At 44.5% G+C, this 17,660-nt stretch overlaps 1 protein-coding gene across 1 annotated transcript; it reads right to left on the bottom strand.

Annotated features, from left to right (window-relative positions):
- Positions 1-3,378: 3,378 nt before the first annotated feature.
- Positions 3,379-15,739, bottom strand: Prox2 (prospero homeobox 2). Its single transcript, XM_042692835.1, has 5 exons — positions 15,720-15,739; positions 12,290-13,505; positions 6,358-6,465; positions 5,175-5,369; positions 3,379-3,608 (listed from the first exon to the last, which is right to left on the bottom strand). Exons 1-5 carry the CDS (start codon positions 15,737-15,739, stop codon positions 3,423-3,425), a joined length of 1,725 nt encoding a protein of 574 aa, XP_042548769.1. The 3' UTR covers positions 3,379-3,422.
- Positions 15,740-17,660: the final 1,921 nt, after the last annotated feature.

The raw sequence follows: 17,660 nt of genomic DNA, 5'->3' as shown, positions 1-17,660 counted from the left end.
CTTATACTCAAATAGCCAGGCAACAGTGGCTCACACCTGTAATCTTAGGTATTCAGGAGGCTGAGATCTGAGGATGACGGTTCAAAGCCAGCCTGGGCAGGAAAGTTTGTGACTCTTACCTCCAATTAAACACCAAAAAATCAAAAGTGGAGTTTTGGTTCAAGTGGCAGAGTGCTATCCTTGAGCACAAAAGCTCAAGGAAAGTGCCCAGACTCTGAGCTCGAGCCCCAGGACTTACACACACACACACATACACACACACACACCAGATTTAGGCATCCTTTATGTGCTCAGTAGATGCCTCTTTTTTTTTTTTTTTGCCAGTCATGGGGCCTGAGCTCTGGGCCTGGGCACTGTCCCTCAGCTCTTCAGCTCAAGGCTAGCGTTCTACCACTTGAGCCACAGCACCACTTCTGGCTTTTTTCTTTCTGCTTATGTGGTGCTGAGGAATCAAACCCAGGGCCTCATGCATGCAAGGCAAGCGCTCTACCACTGAGCCACCTTCCCAGCCCAGTAGATGCCTTTTATGTCCTACTATTCAAGTCTGGTTTGGAATTATGCATACTGTGTGAAACCACATTTGACATAGAGATTCCTAATGAACTTTTTTCTTCATGGAATGCTAACCAATTGCCTCCTTTTTATCAGTAATTGAGCATTCACGCCTCAGAGATTCTGTCATCACATACCACATTCCAGGCGGGTCATTCTCCATTATGTAGTACCTGATCAGAGACTATGAACATGTTGGATTTGTGAGAGAACAGCACCCACATATACCTTCATGGAAAGAATGAGCAGACCTTTGGCAGTGTGAAGACTGTTGACAGCACATAATACCTAGCTCGGCTTATACTCAAGAATACATTTCCAACACTGAAAGAGATATACTTGATAGAAACAAAAAACTGTAATAAAATAGAATTCTTCTGTTGGCAGAAAGTACGTATTTGTACATTCTTCTATGTTTAGCTCAGTGGCTAGAGAACATGTCCTGGAAAGCCTATAGTACACAAATGTTTTCAATTTGAGCTTGCACATTTCATCTAATTGGTCCTTGGGATGAGGTTCACTGCCCTGGAGGTGGCTTGGCTCAGTCTTTAAAACATACACTAATGAACTTCAGGTTTGGGGTGAAGGAGAGAGCTGCTTCATATCAGACAACCATGTGAACTTGGAATTGTTTCCTGTGAATGTCTTCAATAGCTATGCAATGTCACTGTGGAGTGTGATTTTTCTGTTTCCACACAGAACTGATTGCCTTTTCCGGGGGTACACAGTCCTTGTCAGTTTTGGAATCTTGGGCTTACTATGTTCCTCCATTTTGATGGAGAACTTTGTCTGGTTGTAATTGGATGTATTGAAGGACACTTAAAAATAATCCTGAGGTCTGGGAATGTGGCTTAGTGGTAGAGTGCTTGCCTGGCATGCATCAAGCCTGGGTTCGATTCCTCAGTACCACATAATCAGAAAAATCTGGAAATGGCACTATGTCTCAAGTGATAGCGTGCTAGCTTTGAGCCAAAGAAGCTCAGGGACAGTGCCCAAGCCCTGAGTTCAAGCCTCAGGACTGACAAACAAAATAACACTTAGCCAAGCGCTTGTGGCTCATACCTATAAGCCTGGCTGCTCAGGAGGCTGAGATCTGAGGATCACAGTTCAAAGCTAGACTAGGCAGGAAAGTCTTTGAGACTCTTATCTCCAATTAACCACCAGAAAACCAGACGTGGCACTCTAGCTCAAGTGGTAAAGTGCTCACCTTGAGGTGAAGAGCTCAGGGACAGTGCCCAGGCTCAGAGTTCAAGCCCCATGACCAACAAAACAACAATAACAACAACAAAAAAAAACCACCAAAAAAGCTCTTTGCTACAGGTGTAGCTCAGTAATGGAGCACATGCTTAGCATGGAGGGGGCAGATCCTAGGTTCAATTCCCAGCACTAAAATCTAATATAAAAACAGTAGATGTATTTTAAGACTGGTTTAGCCCGAGCATATTTTATTGCTCCTCAACTGAAGAGAAAATCAAAAGTCCTTTTTTCATACTTCTTTTTGCTGACATAGCAACAGTTTAGGGACTTTTATTCTCATCTGTCTCAGCTAGCACCCCACCCATAAAGTCATGAAAATAAAGTCACTGAATATGGAACTTGTTTCATGTCAATGGGAAGTGAAGATGCTAACACAGTCACAGACCCCTTTTTCCACTCTGGTTAGCCCTACCCACACTCCTTTGGCAGTGCTTACAGGCTTGGTTCTGTAGTTTAGAAGACAGATACAGTTGCTCAGTTTTGCAAATATCTTGCTTTTTGTTCAGTCAGTCTACCATTTGCATTGGGCCAGTAATGGGGGAGAGTGTGTGGATTTCATGACATTTGTCATCTGTGGACATTCAGTTATGGACTGTAATTCCTTTGTGGAGTTGGAGAACCTCTACTTCTGTGTGTGGTTCTATGTCCCATTTATGCCCTTCACACCTGTGAGTGTGTGCACATCCTATGTTAGCCTCCTGCTTGGGCCTCAGTTGCCTCTCCAGATTAAGCAGCTGCTTGAGCCAGGTGATCATTGAAGGCTCTGTCTAGCTACCACCCATTGAAGTTCCATTTCTGTTGCACAGAGAGAGCCAGGACTTCAATTTCCTCAGTCAACTAGATGCTATATCAGGTGTCCGGCAGAAGAATGTGAACAGGAAGCAGTGCTCAAGTCCTTCCAGAATGTGTGCTAGCTTTAATGAAAGCATCAGTGAAAATTTTGGGTGATGAAGGATTCCTGAGTGACAGGCACAGATGTCAGGTGGCTGGAAGGTTGCTTAGGTTCATTTGTCACTTGAAAGTCTGAGTGACAGCATGATTGGTCCGGTGTGCAGTCTGGTTCACAAGTCATGAGGTACTCTGCACTTCTGGCCTGGCCTCAGCCTTTGAGGAGTTGCTTCACAGTTAAAATTAAAAAAAAAACTTCTTTTTAGTCATTTTAAAAATTAGGATAATAGCTGCTTTTCAGGGTGAAAGCATAAAGATAGTCTTACAGACTATCTACAAATAGAGCTCAATAGATAACTGAAAAGAAACAGCTATATTTGTAAAAAATGATAACATCTGAAGGCTAGAGAGAGAGGCTAGCATTTTGTGTCCCATGGCACAGAAGACTTCAGGACATTTTATCCTGCAGTCCTTAGAACCTCATTTTACAGATGGAGAGACATCAGGAAGTTCCCAGCAACTGTGGAATTGAGATTCAAGCCTTCTGATTCCAAACTCAATGTACTGCCAACATGCCCATGATTTAGTCGTTATACTGTAGTTAATAATGATTCTGGCAAAGGAACTAAGTGATCACACCGGTAATGGTGCCTACTGAGGTGGGGGAGTCCTTATGCCCCTTCTCCAGTTAAACTGCCATTTAAGGCCACTCATTTTCTTTGATCCTAATTTTGAAACAGTTCCTGGGGATAGCTGGGAGATTTGAATATCTCTGGGATGTCACTGTCCAGTTTGGAAATAATTTTGTAAATGGGTTTCTTCCAGGAAGGATCTGAGTCTTTCCCTGCAATGACAGCCCTGAAGAACTCCTGTAATGTCAAGCTGGTGATTTCCAAGAAGCAGTCCGGGACCTGCATCCCCCAAGAGACCCCCAAGGAATAGAAGACGTGAGGCCGGAAGCACTGGTACCAGAGAGAGCCCACTGGTAGAAGTTGCCTGCTCCCTGGCGAGTGGGCTAAGAGCATCCCTGCCCCACAGGGCTCATGGTTCTAAAGCCTTAGGAAACCCTTTCCTCCTTGCCAGGCACAACCTTAAAATGATGGTTCTAGTGAGGTGGCCCCAGGAAAAAGTCTATTACAAACATTCTCTTTGTAGGAGGAGCTCGTTCTGCTAACGAGGTCTTTCCAACCTCTTTTTCTTAGACCTGCTGAGGGAAGGAATACCTGCAAGCTTCAACTACCATCCTTTAAGGCAGGATCTCAAGGGCTTGCATTTCCACTTCCAAAGCCAGCTGGGGAGAGGAGGGCTGTCCCTGGACACCTATTTCCAGGACTGGCACCATAGTAAAGGAAAGTGTCCCCACAGGCCCTGTCAATGCAGCTTAGCTAGGAGCTTGCCACCATTGCCTGCCAAGTGACCATCCCACATGGAAAGATGTGTCAGGGATACCATACCACACTGCCCTGGCAGTGCTCTCCTCCCCACAGGAGGTTTAGGTTTCTAAAACTTCTGGCTGGGAATTCTACCAGTAGAGGCCAGTAGATCTTATATTCTTGGAGGTATCTGTAAACTACTCGTGATCACAGCCAAGTGAGAAGGCAAGGGAGAAATGGAGTCTTTGACCAGATACGTATGGCACCTGCAGAATAAGAAGCCAGACTAACAGCTGCCAGCCACTCAAGAGGCTGTCCATATCTCCAATAGGAATTCACACCTAGGCCACCTTAGGCTCACCCTTTATTGACATTTCACCTTTAAGGTGTTAACAGGTTGTCTTCATAGAGATCCTAAAGAGCTGAGAAACCTTGAACATCACTGTTTTCATAATTTAAGGTGAATGGCCATGGATGGCTCACAAAATTGTTTGAGAATACAGATTAAGAGCCAAGTGAGAAAACCTAGGTCAAGAGTAGGTACTGCACCTGAACTCAGCATTGAGTCCACAGCCTCCTGGCCCTGAAGCGAAGCAAGACATTGAGATCTACAAGTTCTGTAGCCTGACAACAGAGTAAAAAGTCTAGAATAGTAAAACACCTGGCAGATCTCAGGAAGGACAACTCTATTTGTTTCTATCTACCTGTTGGCTGAGAGAAGATGTTGAAATTGTCATCTTTGTGCAGAGAACAACCTCAGGCCACCATGATTCTCACTGGTTTAAGAACAAACAGGAGATCTCTTTGTTTTGTTGTTGCTGCTGCTGCTGTTGTTGTTTGCCAGTCCTGGGGCTTGAACTCAGGGCCTGGGCACTGTCTGTGAACTTCTTTTGCTTAAGGCTAGCACTTTAGCCATAGGGCTACTTCCGGCATCTTCTGTTTATGTGGTTCTGAGGAATTGAACCCTGGGTTTCATGCATGCTAGGCAAGCATTCTATCACTAATACACATTTCCAGTCCAGGGGGTCTTAAAAAAAAAACAAACACCAATCCTACAGGGAGAAGATGTATCTCAGAAACATAGGACCCAGTGCATTGTCTTACCTCCAAGTCATTTCCCTTGTTATAGTGCATATTTAGAGCTCGGAAAAGTTCTGAATCACGGAGAACCACCAGCATTTTGGGATTTGTGACACCATCTGAAATTGCTTGCCGAGCAAATTTTTCCGTTTGGATGTAATAAAACTCACGAAAGTTGCTGAACCACTTGATCATCTGAGAAGTAATGCAGCGGTTGAACTGTGCAAACAAAGGATCCATCAAGTCAGACATTTACTCTGAGGAGCTCAGAATCAGAACTACCAGTACCAAGTTCCTTGTGGGGTGAATATGGATGGCTTCAACCAACACTAATGGGCCTCTATAGGAAAAACAATCCACAGCTGTTTGCCAAGTCTATATAGTTGAGCTTAAAAAAAACCCGAATGAACTCTAATGCCCATTAGCAAATAATTTTGGTGTTAGATTTATGAAGGTTTTCACCCATGAAAAATCTTTTCATGATGTCTAAATACAACTTTGAGAGGACCTAGGGTCAAGCTCCAGAACCTTCAGCCTGGCTAAATGCCAAGGGAAGGTGTAACAGTATGGTGAGGGAGAAGTTTATTGGCAGATTGACGTTACAGAATAAATGGTAAATCTAATAAGAATTTGATCAATAAAGCAACTGTATGTGGAGAAAAGGCCTGAAAATCTTAACTGATAGATCTAAAGTATTAACAGTTCTTAACCAATCATGAAGGCTAGAGACCACATGTAAACAGGCAAGCAAGGTTTGGGTCTGACAATCAGTGTGATTTTTCCCTATTGTCACACTTGATCTGTATGCAGATTTTGATTGTGGACCACAGCCAAAATATGTATTGTTTATATTACTTATATAATACTCTTATATAATACTTATATAATACTACTCTCTTTTTTTCATAAGGTTCCCAGGGGATAAAAAACTAGGCCAAAAATTCCACTTCATAGCGATTTTCCTCCTACCTCACCTTCCATGTTTTTCTGGAATTACCTATTGCTCGAAAAGCCTAAAAGTTCAAATACCCAAATTTCCTACCGCAAATCTATTCATAATTATTCATGATTATCTGCACAGTCTCAGCACTGAAAATTGCATGGGTTCTATCAGCTCTATGAGAGGGGCTTGAAAGACCCAGGACCAGCCTTATGCTGACACTTGGGAATTTTACTAGTAAGAGGCAGAAACTTAAGGAGTCTTTACCTGAACATCAGGGAAATAAGCCTTCAGGAGGTTGGAGCTGGGATACCGCGTATAGAAAAACATTAGTTTGGCCTTCTTCAGGTGACCAGGGTTTAAGCCTTCCTGGATTTGTCTCAGTGTCAAGGAAAAATAACACTTTAGAACACAAGTTTAGAGTATTTGCAACTCTGAAAACAGAACAAGGAAATCTGTTGGGGATACTGTTTCCTAGAGGGAAGAATGCAGCAAGTCTGGCAGAGGGGGTAAAGTGATTGGAACACCGTGTTAACAACTGTAAAGTGAAATCCCCTCCCAGATAAGCCAATTTAAAAAAAAAAACATATCAAATAATGTTTAACAGATGATCCCAATGGTGAGTGTTCTGTTCCTTCTATTTTCTGTTTTATTTTTATTTTTTTCTGGGTGAATGGAGAGCTTGCTCCATTTCTCTAACTAGAAGCCGTGCTGCAGTTAAAACTCCCAGGAGCTGGGTGCCGGTGGCTCACATCTGTAATCCTAGCTACTCAGGAGGCTGAGATCTGAGGAGCTCAGTTCAAAGCCAGCCCAGGCAGGAAAGTCCATAAGACTCATATCTCCAATTAAGTATCAGAAAACCAGAAGTGGCACTGTGCCTTAAATGGTAGAGCACTTGCCTTGAGCTGAAGAGCTCAGTGACAGCTCCCAGGCGCAGAGTTCAAGCCCCACATGTGAGAGATTACATATCATATGTCATGTATGATATCAAATCCAGCTTGCTATACTTTGTACCCTTTTAGGATGGGATGGGGAAGATGGTGCCTGTATCCGAGGCAAACCATTTTGAAACCCCAAGAATGAGGAGGTTTTGTTTTTTGTTTTTTTTGTTTTTTAACCTCCCTCTACCTCAACTTTCTCATCTGTAAAACATGGTCTCCACTCTGGCTGTCATTCTAATAGCCTTTGCAAGCATCTAGCCAGCCTGAGTACTGCCACACATGATACACCTGCATGGCCGGAAACTGAAACTCTGTGCTACATCCACCACCCACTCTGTGCCCCATGACCCCCATCTACCTGGGAGAATGTTCATCTGTCAAACTCCAACTCAGAAGCTCCATCCCCTGTGGGATCTTTCCTTGCTAAATCAGGCCTTCTTCACCTAGGACGCCCAAGACTCCTTTTCAAGCTTCTGTTGTAGCAACAACTTTCCTAGAGCTTTTATTGTATGTGTGGTTGCTCCATTTAGACTGTTAGCTCCCTAAGGGCAAGGACATACGTTTTCATCTTTGTGTACCATGTGCCTATCTCAGTGCTAGGCATATAATAGTTGGTCAATAAATGTGTGTTGGTTGAAGGAATGAGTAGATGGTCAGCCTTATCCATACCCATATATGGAATTTATATTCTTTTAACAAAGCAGGAATGCCGTGGCGTGACACCCCCCGCCCCACAAAGACCCTCACAAGAACATTTAGCATTCCCAGGGACAGTGCACAGGCTGGTGAGAAGTTCCCCACAGAATAAAATCGGGCAACAGGCCTGTGACTCCCCAGTATGATAAACCAAACCCACTAACTGTGGTTACAGCTGACCTAGCTACCCAACATGCTGCAGGGAAATTGCCTGCCCCCTCCTGCCTTATTGGCAGTCCGGTCATGGGGCCTGAACTCTGGGCCTGTCGCTGTCCCTCAGCTCTTCAGCTCAAGGCTAGCACTCTACCACTTGAGCCACAGCGCCACTTCCAGCTTTTTTCTTTTTGCTTATGTGGTGCTGAGGAATCAAACCCAGGGCCTCAGGCATGCAAGGCAAGCGCTCTACCACTGAGCCACCTTCCCAGCCCCATTATTGGCCTTCTTAAGCCTCATCTAGGTCTACCTTAGGATGGACCTCTAAGCATCCCGAAACTCTGTGGGCCCAGGCAGGGTTTGGCACATGTAGGTACTGAGCAAACAGCAGCACACTTTTGGGTGTAGGAACCCTAGAGGCTTGTGGGGATGGTGACTAGCTGCAGGAGGGTTGATGGTGTGCTGGAAGCATGAATGACGCCATGAATGATTTTTTTATCCTATGTCTAAAGACACAGGATTATGAGTGCTTGATCTTTTCCATTCATTCCTATCAAAAGAGTGTATTTATCTTAGTGTGGAAATTCCTAGATCCCTTACTAAAACTGCTTAAATACTTCCTCGGATTTTTTGTTTTTGTTTTTCTGTGTTTGTTTTTGTTTTTGGTCATCTACCCTTTGGAATGTGCCTTTTTGTCTATTTTCCTGTAACTCTCTTAATTTTGTCCTGGGCTAATTTGAACGTACAAAGTGGGGGCTGGAGGAACAGCTTCAGCTTAACATCTGTCAATTAAACTCATTTGTTGCCTCATGGTGGTCATTGAATATTAATTATTTAATAAACCATATTCTGAGATATCACTGCCTCGGCATCTCTTCATCTGTTGCCCCAGGTTCTGCTGGGCTGTACTGGTATTTGGGGACTGAGTTGCGATTGTGTTTGTGTGTATATGTGTGTGTGTATGTCTGTCTGTCTATTTGTCTGTCTCTACTGGGGCTTGAAATCAGGGCCTGAACACTATCCCTTAACGTTTTCACTCAAGGCTAGCACTCTACCACTTTTGCCCACTGCTCTACTTCTAGCTTTGTGCCCAAAATTAGGGATAAGAGTCTCACACACTTTTCTGCTCCAGATGGCTTTTAACTATGTTTCTCAGGTCTCAGCCTCCAAAGTATCAAACATTGTAGGCATGAGCCACCCAGCACCAGCTCAGAGACTTCGAGTTTTGTTTTTGTTAGTCATGAGGTTTGAACTCAGGGTCTGGGCACTGTCTCTGAGTAGTTTTTTTGCTCAAGGTTAGTGCTCTTCCACTCTGAACCACAACACCACTTCTGGTTTTCTGGTAGTTATCTTTGAGTAAAAGTCTCACAAACTGTCCTGCCTGGGCTGGCTTTGAATTGCAATCCTTAGATCTGAGTAGCTTGGATTACAGGTGTAAGCCACTGGTGCCCAGCAGGACTGAGTTCTTAAGTAGGTTCCTATTATCAGACTTCAACAGAGTCTAACCAGCAAGCTCTTACCAAAAACTCAGGAAGGTAACTGCAAATCAATGCTGGTATCTACCTCCTAGAATATTCCTACTGCCAAGTGGTGGTGGTGGCCAGTGAATTATTATTATTATTATTATTTGCCAGTCTTGGGGCTTGAACTCAGGACCTTGGCATTGTCCCTGAGCTGCTTCTCAAGGCTAGTGCTCTGCCACTTGAACCACAGCAGAACGCTTTTTCTTTGTGTTTTATTGGAGCTAAGATTGTCATGGACTTTCCTTCCCAGACTGTATTTGAATCGCAATCCTCAGATCTCAGCCTTCTGCATAGGTAGGATTACAGGTGCAAGCCACCAGAGCCCTACTTTAATGAATTATTCTTACTTTTCTTAGCTCATTGCCTTCCAGGGAAGCCTGGGATTTAGTGCATTGTTAACATGACACCAGCAGAGGGCACTCAAAGCACTTAGATCTGGAGGACCTGCTCTGGTTGCAGTAAGCAGACTCCACCCTATTCCTCTCTGTCCAGGCCATGCGGAGGACAGAATTGTTCCCACATGCAGACTCCAGACACCACCCTGGAGACAGGGCTCATGAGAAATAGCAGCAGCATGAGCAAAGCTCAATAAAACAAAAGCAACGTCCACATGTTCTCAGGAACATCAGTCCGGTTAGATGCTGGTTGGAAGAGGGGTTTTGGGTCACACAAGTTTAAGGCTCCTCCATTCTCCTCTTAGATCATATTAAGGGCTCCAAGAAGTTTCACAGTAAAAAAGAAAAACCAAACACCTGTATTTGCCTATGCTACATTTTCTTCTAACTCATCAACTAATAATATTCAAAGAGTTATTTCTGTTTTATAGGACAATGATGTCTGCCTGAGAGTTGGGAAGAAGATTCAGTAAGATGCAGACTGCTGCCTGAGCCTCTAAGGTTTCCTAGGATAGTGGTCTACACTTACTTGTTTCTAGCCCCCAGCGTCCAGCCTCTGCCACTGAAGCTTGGAAATTAATCCTTAAATGGAAGCCTTCTATCTCCTTTCAATTGCTTTTTCTGGGTCTGGTCTCTTAGGAAAAACTGTTCTTTTGATCCAGAAGTTCCCAGTCCCTCATGTCTTCCCCACGAATTATCTAGGCCCCACAAGCCTTTTATCTACAGAGTCATGAGGCTGGGGCGGCCACACCTCAGATGAAGTCATTCACCCCTTCTACCCAGCAGTATGGGTAGCTCGCAGCCAAATTATAGGGCTCTTCCATCCCTAGGGTCTAAGATAATTTTGGAAGCTTATTTGAGTTTAAAAGCAAACCCAAGTCAGGAGCTGGTGAAATATGGGTACTAGGCTTAAGCAGCTATCTTATCCCCACCGCCATATATATATATATATATATTTTTTTTTTTTTTTGGTTAGTCTATGCGCTTGAACTCTGGGCCTGGGCACTGTCCCTGAGCTCTTCAGCTCAAGGCAAGTGCTCTACCACTTGAGCCACAGTGCCACTTCCAGTATTCTGGTGGTTAATTGGAGATAAGAGTCTCATGGACTTTCCTGCCCATACTGGCTTGAATGGCGATCTTCAGATCTCAGCCTCCTGAGTAGCTAGGATTACAGGCGTGAGCCACTGGCACCCGGCCTCCACCGCCATCTTAATGCTTTAATAAGTGACAAGGACATTTCACTCAACTCTGAGAACAATAGATGGGGCATAGGTCATTTCGAGAACTGCAGATTTGTCATGGACTGTTAGAAAACCACTATCCTTGGTAGGAAAATCCCTATTCTTTACCCCTCCCTGATTGTTGGAATCTAATAAATCTCCATCTCTGGTTGTCCCCACTAGTTAATTTCTAACAAACTGCCCACCTTAGTTAACCCATAACTGGCTTGTTTTACTTCTGTAAACATACCATGTGGCATCTGCTTTGATGTGGCTTTTGCCTTTATAAGCTTTATGCTAACAACATTTGCCACTGCAGGTTCTTTGGGACACTAGACTGCTTGCAGTCACCAGCTTTCCAATAAAACTCCCAGTTTGACCTCTCAAAACATGGCTTCTCTGTATGTCGCTGATCAAATTTCCATATCACACTGGTGACTGTGATCCTAGCTACTCAGGTAGCTGAGATCTGAGAATCGTGGTCCAAAGTCTGTGACACTCTTATCTACAATTAAACACCAAAAGCAGGAGTGGAACTGTGGGGGGAACTGTAGAGTGCCATCCTTGAGCACAAAAGCTCAGAGACAATGCCAAGGCCCTGAGTTCAAACCCCAGGACAGGCACCAAAAATAAACACATAAACAAAAATAAAAGCAAACAAAACCCTTTCTGACTCAAATGAACAAGTCAGTCATGGCAGAATCTGATGAGTCATAGAAATAAATATACTTTCACTACATCATGAACCCCTGGCATGTGGTTTCTATTTGGTCAGGTAGTCAACAGGCTGTGAAAAACAAGAAAGGGAGGTGAAGAAGTAACATTAAGAAGGTTTGTGTTTGTGACTTGAAGTATCACTATCCCACAATACTGTGAAATTTGTGTAACCACTTAATCACAATAAAAAAATTACTATATATATATATATATATATATATATATATATATAAAAGAAGCTAGTAGAAAGGCCGAATGTGATGATATCAGCTAATCAGGTACAGGTAGAAGGAGCATAATTTAAGTCTGATTCTCGTAAAAACATAAAACTTAAAAGCTAAATAACTGAGGGTGTGACTCAAGTGGTAGAGTGCTTACCAGTGAGAGGCTCTGAGTTTGATCAGAGTAAAACCCTAATTAAATAATAACCAACCAGCCATTAGAAGGTAAAGTTATTCCCTGCGCAGTATTAGTCCCCACCTCCTCCTCAACTTCTAGTTTTCCTGTTTCTCTCGGCAGTGACCACAAGAATTTCAGTGACCAATAAAGGATATGTGAATGGAAGAGAAAGGAAGTACGTCGGTGACAGCTTGCCGGCCACTCTGCTCTCTCTTCACTGAGGGAGGCAGGAGTTGGCTCTCCAGATGGGCTGCCATGAAAGGCAGGGAGAGGTGGTGCTGGTTCAAAACCAAAGGACGCAGAGAAGACTCTGGGGATGGGAGACTTTGGGAAGATGAATCTTGGAGATGACCATGGCTCCAATAGCCATTATAAACCTGATTTTCCTGGATATAGGAAGGCGCAGTAAAGGGACAGTTGGCTGGGGAACCCTGATAGGGTTTGGGGACCTTTCCTGGAGAGATAGGGTATTTAGGAGAATCTAGAGGCTTGGTCAGTGATGAGTTTTCTAAAGGGATGCCAGCTTGTGCCTGGACCCTTCTGGGAAAAGATGCTGGAGCAAGTGGATCTTTATAGTCACCTCCTCCAGGAGGTGAGTGCTCACTTCTACTCTCTGCTACCGACCTATGGAAGCTGGTGCTTTGCTGGGGCAGGTTGTCTGGAAGATCCATTAGCACCCTTTGGAACACTGAATCCACAGCCTGGGCTACCACGCTGATCACTTCCTTCCTCAGAATCTCCAGCAAAGCCTGGGCTGTGGAAGGAAGACACCTGGGCTTCTCAGACTGGTGTCCATCGTCAGCTACCTTGTGTGTCTCTGCTCCACAGAAGTACTTGTTGGATCCCTGGTGCTGGTCACTGCCAGCTGCCCAGGAGCTAGAGCTGCAGCCATTCTTCTGCGGTGCATTCAAGGTGCCTCCTAGGCCCCGAGCTTGGGCCCTGGGCTTGGCAGCTTGCAGGATGTGCTCTTGCAGATGTCGGAGCTGTTGCTTCAGTAGATGCAGCTGATCTTTCACTCGGGGACTCCCTATTCTCATATCCTGGTCCTGGGCAGAGCCTGGCCTCAAGGGGCCTTGCTGGACAGGAAGGCTCTGCTTCCTCTTCCGCTCTCGAAACTTCTCTGGACAACATGGACTGTTCCTGGTTTGGCCATTGCCTGGTACCAGAGGGTTGGGGGACACACACATGCCTCGGACGATGGTCTCCACCCTGGCCTTCTTTGCCCGGATGTGCTCATCCCCAAGCCAGTCAGGGTCAGCAAGGCTAGAGCTGGGGAGCTGAGCCCAGGGAAAGGGGGATTCTCCTCCCAGCTCTTGGGAAGATGGGCTTCTCTCACCTGCCATGCAGGGTTCTGCCAGATAACAAACAGGCCTGAGGAGAAAACAAGATGGGGGTTAGATCCATGGGCTGGCTTCCCAGGCGCTTGCTCAGAGCTCTGTGAAGGAGCCCAGGGCCTTCATGAACCCTTCTTCGTCTGCACTAAGAAGGTTGAGAAGTGGTCACCAAAGAGAAAGAAAGATGCAGGACATTCAGATGCCAGAGTCTACAAACCCTCTGGGCTCCTAAAATTAGAGACTGGAAGAAAATAGTACCTGTGACCTGGAGCTGTGGAGTGTGTTTGTTTTTTGTTTTTCAGTAAAATGGGCAAAGAAATTCGTGTCAGTTCAGCAGATCTGGGTGGGAGCAAAGATTCCGAATACCATGGTCCTCAGAACTCAGCCTCCTGAGTAGCTAGGATTAGAGGCATAAGCCACCAGCACCTAACTAAGATTCTGAATTTCTAACCATGTCCCAGGCAAGCTGATCAGGACCCAAAAGGTCCTGTACATCACTACAGATGAAGCACAGAAAAGCACAGATCCTTGTGCATGAAACAAAATCAATACAGACGGGCACACAGGTAGATTACAAGAGCATAAAGTCACCACCTTTGCCAAATCTCCTTGTGGGTTAGTTACTGAGGGTCTATGTAGTCTATGAGTCCAGAAGGAAGAAGTTCTAGGGAAAGAGACAGGGCCAGCGTGTTTATTGTTTTGTGGGGTTTTCTTTGGATCTGGTCCTGAGGCCTGAACTCCGGGCCTGGGTGCTGTCCCTCAGCTCTTCAGCTCAAGGCTAGCGCTCTACCATTTGAGCCACAGCGCCACTTCCGGCTTTTTTCTTTTTGCTTATGTGGTGCTGAGGAATGGAACCCAGGGCCTCAGGCATGCAAGGCAAGCGCTCTACCACTGAGCCACCTTCCTAGCCCCAGGGCCAGTGTGTTTAATGAAGCAATAATGAATACAAGTGTCTAGGCCACAAACTGGAAATCCAGCCAAAATCCAATGTGATCGGGTGCCCAGAGACATTTCCTCCTATGTCTGTAGCACCATCATGGAAACTGTGTGTCTGGGCTCCTGAGAAACAGGAAGCCTCTGTGTTGAGGCCAGCCTACTGCCCAGAGCCTTATCTGCGAGAGCTTGCATGAAGTGGCAGCCAGGCTTTCTGTCTGAAAATTAACTAGCCAGCACTCTTGTGTTCTGCCAGGAGCAGCAATGGTCATGATCCTTTAAACATAGCTTGATTGCTTCTCTGAGATTCTAAAAGGAATGCAGAATTATTTTACTCCCCAAATATATAGAATGGAATGAGATGGGAAAAAGACACCCATAATGCTGGTTTCCTGAAAAAAAAAATCATGGTTAACAGTTTTTATAAGCTTATATTAATTGTATAAAGATAGTTGACATTTAGTGTACATCTTTTTTTCCCCCAAACTATTTTTTCTGTGGATAGTTATCTAACATCTCATGATTATGTAATTTTGTGTGCGTGCATGCGTGTGTGTGTGTGTGTGTGTGTGTGTGTGTGTGTGAGTCTTGGGTCTTGAGCTGAGGGCCTGGGCACTGTCCCTGAAGTTTTTTGCTTTTTGGTTTTTGGGGGGTTTTTTGTTTTTGTTTTTTTGCTTGAGGCTAGCACTCTACCACGTGAGCTACAATTCCTCTTCTAACTTTTTTAGTAGTTAATTGGAAATAAGAGTCTCATAGATGTTCCTGTTTGGGCTGGCTTTGAACCACAATCCTTAGATCTCAGTTTTCTGAGTTGCTAGGTTTACAGGTATAAGCCACCAGTGCCTAGCTTATAATTGTGTAACTTTTAAAATGGCATTACAGATACATCATTCTATAGTGCTCTTTTTTTTCTCTTTCATGACAATGGTGTAAATCCTTAACAGTTTGTCCATTGTATTGACAGACCAGATCTATTTTTAAGTTCTTGCTCGTTTGTGTTTATATGAGCTTTTATTGATTTAAAAAATTAAAGTCTCTTTTGACATTTTTTTCCCTCTGTTCACTATCACTGTCATGTAAACAATTATGGCATGGAGGCTGGATGTGTGGACTTCTGAACCCTCAATTGGCATTGTGATCTCTTTCTATCTCAGTCTTCTCAGGCATAAAATGAAAAGCCCCATAATACCTACTGTTACTGAGGGTTGCTTCAAGGATTCACTGAGTTAACACCCCATGTTTTTAGAACAAATCCTGGCATGTAATAATTGCTGTTGCTGTCTATTATTGTTACAAATGACATCAGGGTCAACATTACCACATACGGGCTGGGAACATGGCTTAGTGGTCAAGTACTTGCCTAGCATGCATAAAGCCCTGGGTTCGATTCCGCAGTACTACATAAACAGAAAAGGCTGGAAGTGGCACTATAGCTCAAGTGGTAGAGTGCTAGCCTTGAGCAGAAGCAGCTCAAGGACAGTGCCTAGGCCCTGAGTTCAAGCCCCAGGACTGGTAAAACAAAACAAAACAAAATTACCACATATATCTTTGGGAACTTGTATTTCCTTCCTTCTTCCTTCCTTCCTCCCGTCCTCCATTCCTCCCTCCCCTCTGCCTGCCTGTCTGCCTGCCTGCCTACCTCCCTCCCTCCCACCCCCCTTCCTCCCTCCCTCCGTCTCTCCCTCCCTTCTTTCTTTCTTTCTTTCTTTTCTCTTTCTCTTTTCTTTCTCTCTCTTTCTCTTTCTTTCTTTCTTTCTCTCTCTCTCTCCTTCCTTCCTTCCTACCTTCCTTTCTTTCTACATTCCTTCCTTCCTACCTTCCTTCGTTCCTTCCTTCTCAGGGGCTCTCTAAGTACCCCAGGCTAGCCTTGATTCCTTGATTCCTGCCTCTACTTACTGAGTTCCTGGATTACAGGTATGCACTATGCCTAGCTATCCTATGTATTTCTCTCATTTTTTTCTTGTCAAGTACCAGGACATTACACATGAGCTCAGGACATTACACATGCTCAGTTTACTTAGTTGGCATTCTACCATTTGAACTCCAACCCTGCTTTTTAATGGGGGCTTATACTCAGGGCCTAGATACTGTCTTTTAACTGTGTGTGTGTGTGTGTGTGTGTGTGTGTGTGTGTGTGTGCATGCGCGCGCGCGCGCATAAAGGCTTGAATTTAGAGCTTGGGAGTTGTCCCTTAGCTTTCCTGCTTAAGGGTAGCACTCTACCACTTGAGCCACAGATCTACTTTTAGCTTTTTGGTGGGTAATTGGAAATGAGTCTCATGGACTTTCCTGCACTGGCTGGCTTCAAACCATGATCTTCAGATCTCAGCTTCCTGAGTAGCTAGGGTTAGAGATGTGAGCCAGTGGTACCCAGCCAACACTTAAGTTGTTTTTTTTTTGGGTCCGGTCAGTGGGGCCTGAACTCTGGGCCTGGGCGCTGTCCCTCAGTTCTTCAGCTCAAGGCTAGCGCTCTACCACTTGAGCCACAGCGCCACTTCCGGCTTTTTTCTTTTTGCTTATGTGGTGCTGAGGAATCGAACCCAGGGCCTCGAGCATGCAAGGCAAGCGCTCTACCACTGAGCCACCTTCCCAGCCCCCAACACTTAAGTTTTGCTGGTTATTTTTGAGATAGACTCTAGCAAACTTTTCTGGTTTTACTGTCCTTTCTTCTTTTTACTTTTCTATATTTCCCATATCACCAATGGATATGTTTTGTAGTTGAAAGCACAACCATTGCCTTTGCTTATTAAAAATTTGCATTTCTGTGGGAGGCTATGTGTTGGGGCCAGAGAACACATGAGAACTCTCTGTACTTTATATTGACTTTTACTGTGAACATAAAATTGCTCTTAAAAAATAAAATCATTGCCAGGTACCGGTGGCTCATGGGTAAATCCTAACTCTTCAGGAGGCTGAGGTCTGAGGATCATAACTGGAAGCCAGCCTGGGCAGGAAAATCCATGAGACTCTTACCTCCAATTAGCCAATAAAAGCCAGAGGTGGATCTGTAGCTCAGAGTACCAGCTTTGAGGGGAAAAAAAACAACAAAACTAAGGGACAGCACTCAGGCCCTGAGTTCAAACTCTGGTACTGGCACACACAAAAAGCAACCACCTGTTCTCTCATTGATTCTTCCTTTCCATGTACACATTCTTTGGTATCAGCATAAAAAAATCCCCTAACTTACAGCAAATTAGTTATGAACATAAATGCAGAATACCGAGCTTGTGAGAAAGCAGCAAAGTAGTGTATAGGATTTT

Source organism: Dipodomys spectabilis, unplaced genomic scaffold (genome assembly GCF_019054845.1).
Source record: "Dipodomys spectabilis isolate Male_0828 unplaced genomic scaffold, ASM1905484v1 ptg000157l, whole genome shotgun sequence".
Classification (NCBI taxonomy): domain Eukaryota; kingdom Metazoa; phylum Chordata; class Mammalia; order Rodentia; family Heteromyidae; genus Dipodomys; species Dipodomys spectabilis.
Note: the sequence above shows the minus strand (reverse complement) of the source record. Positions and strands in the feature narration are given on the sequence as shown.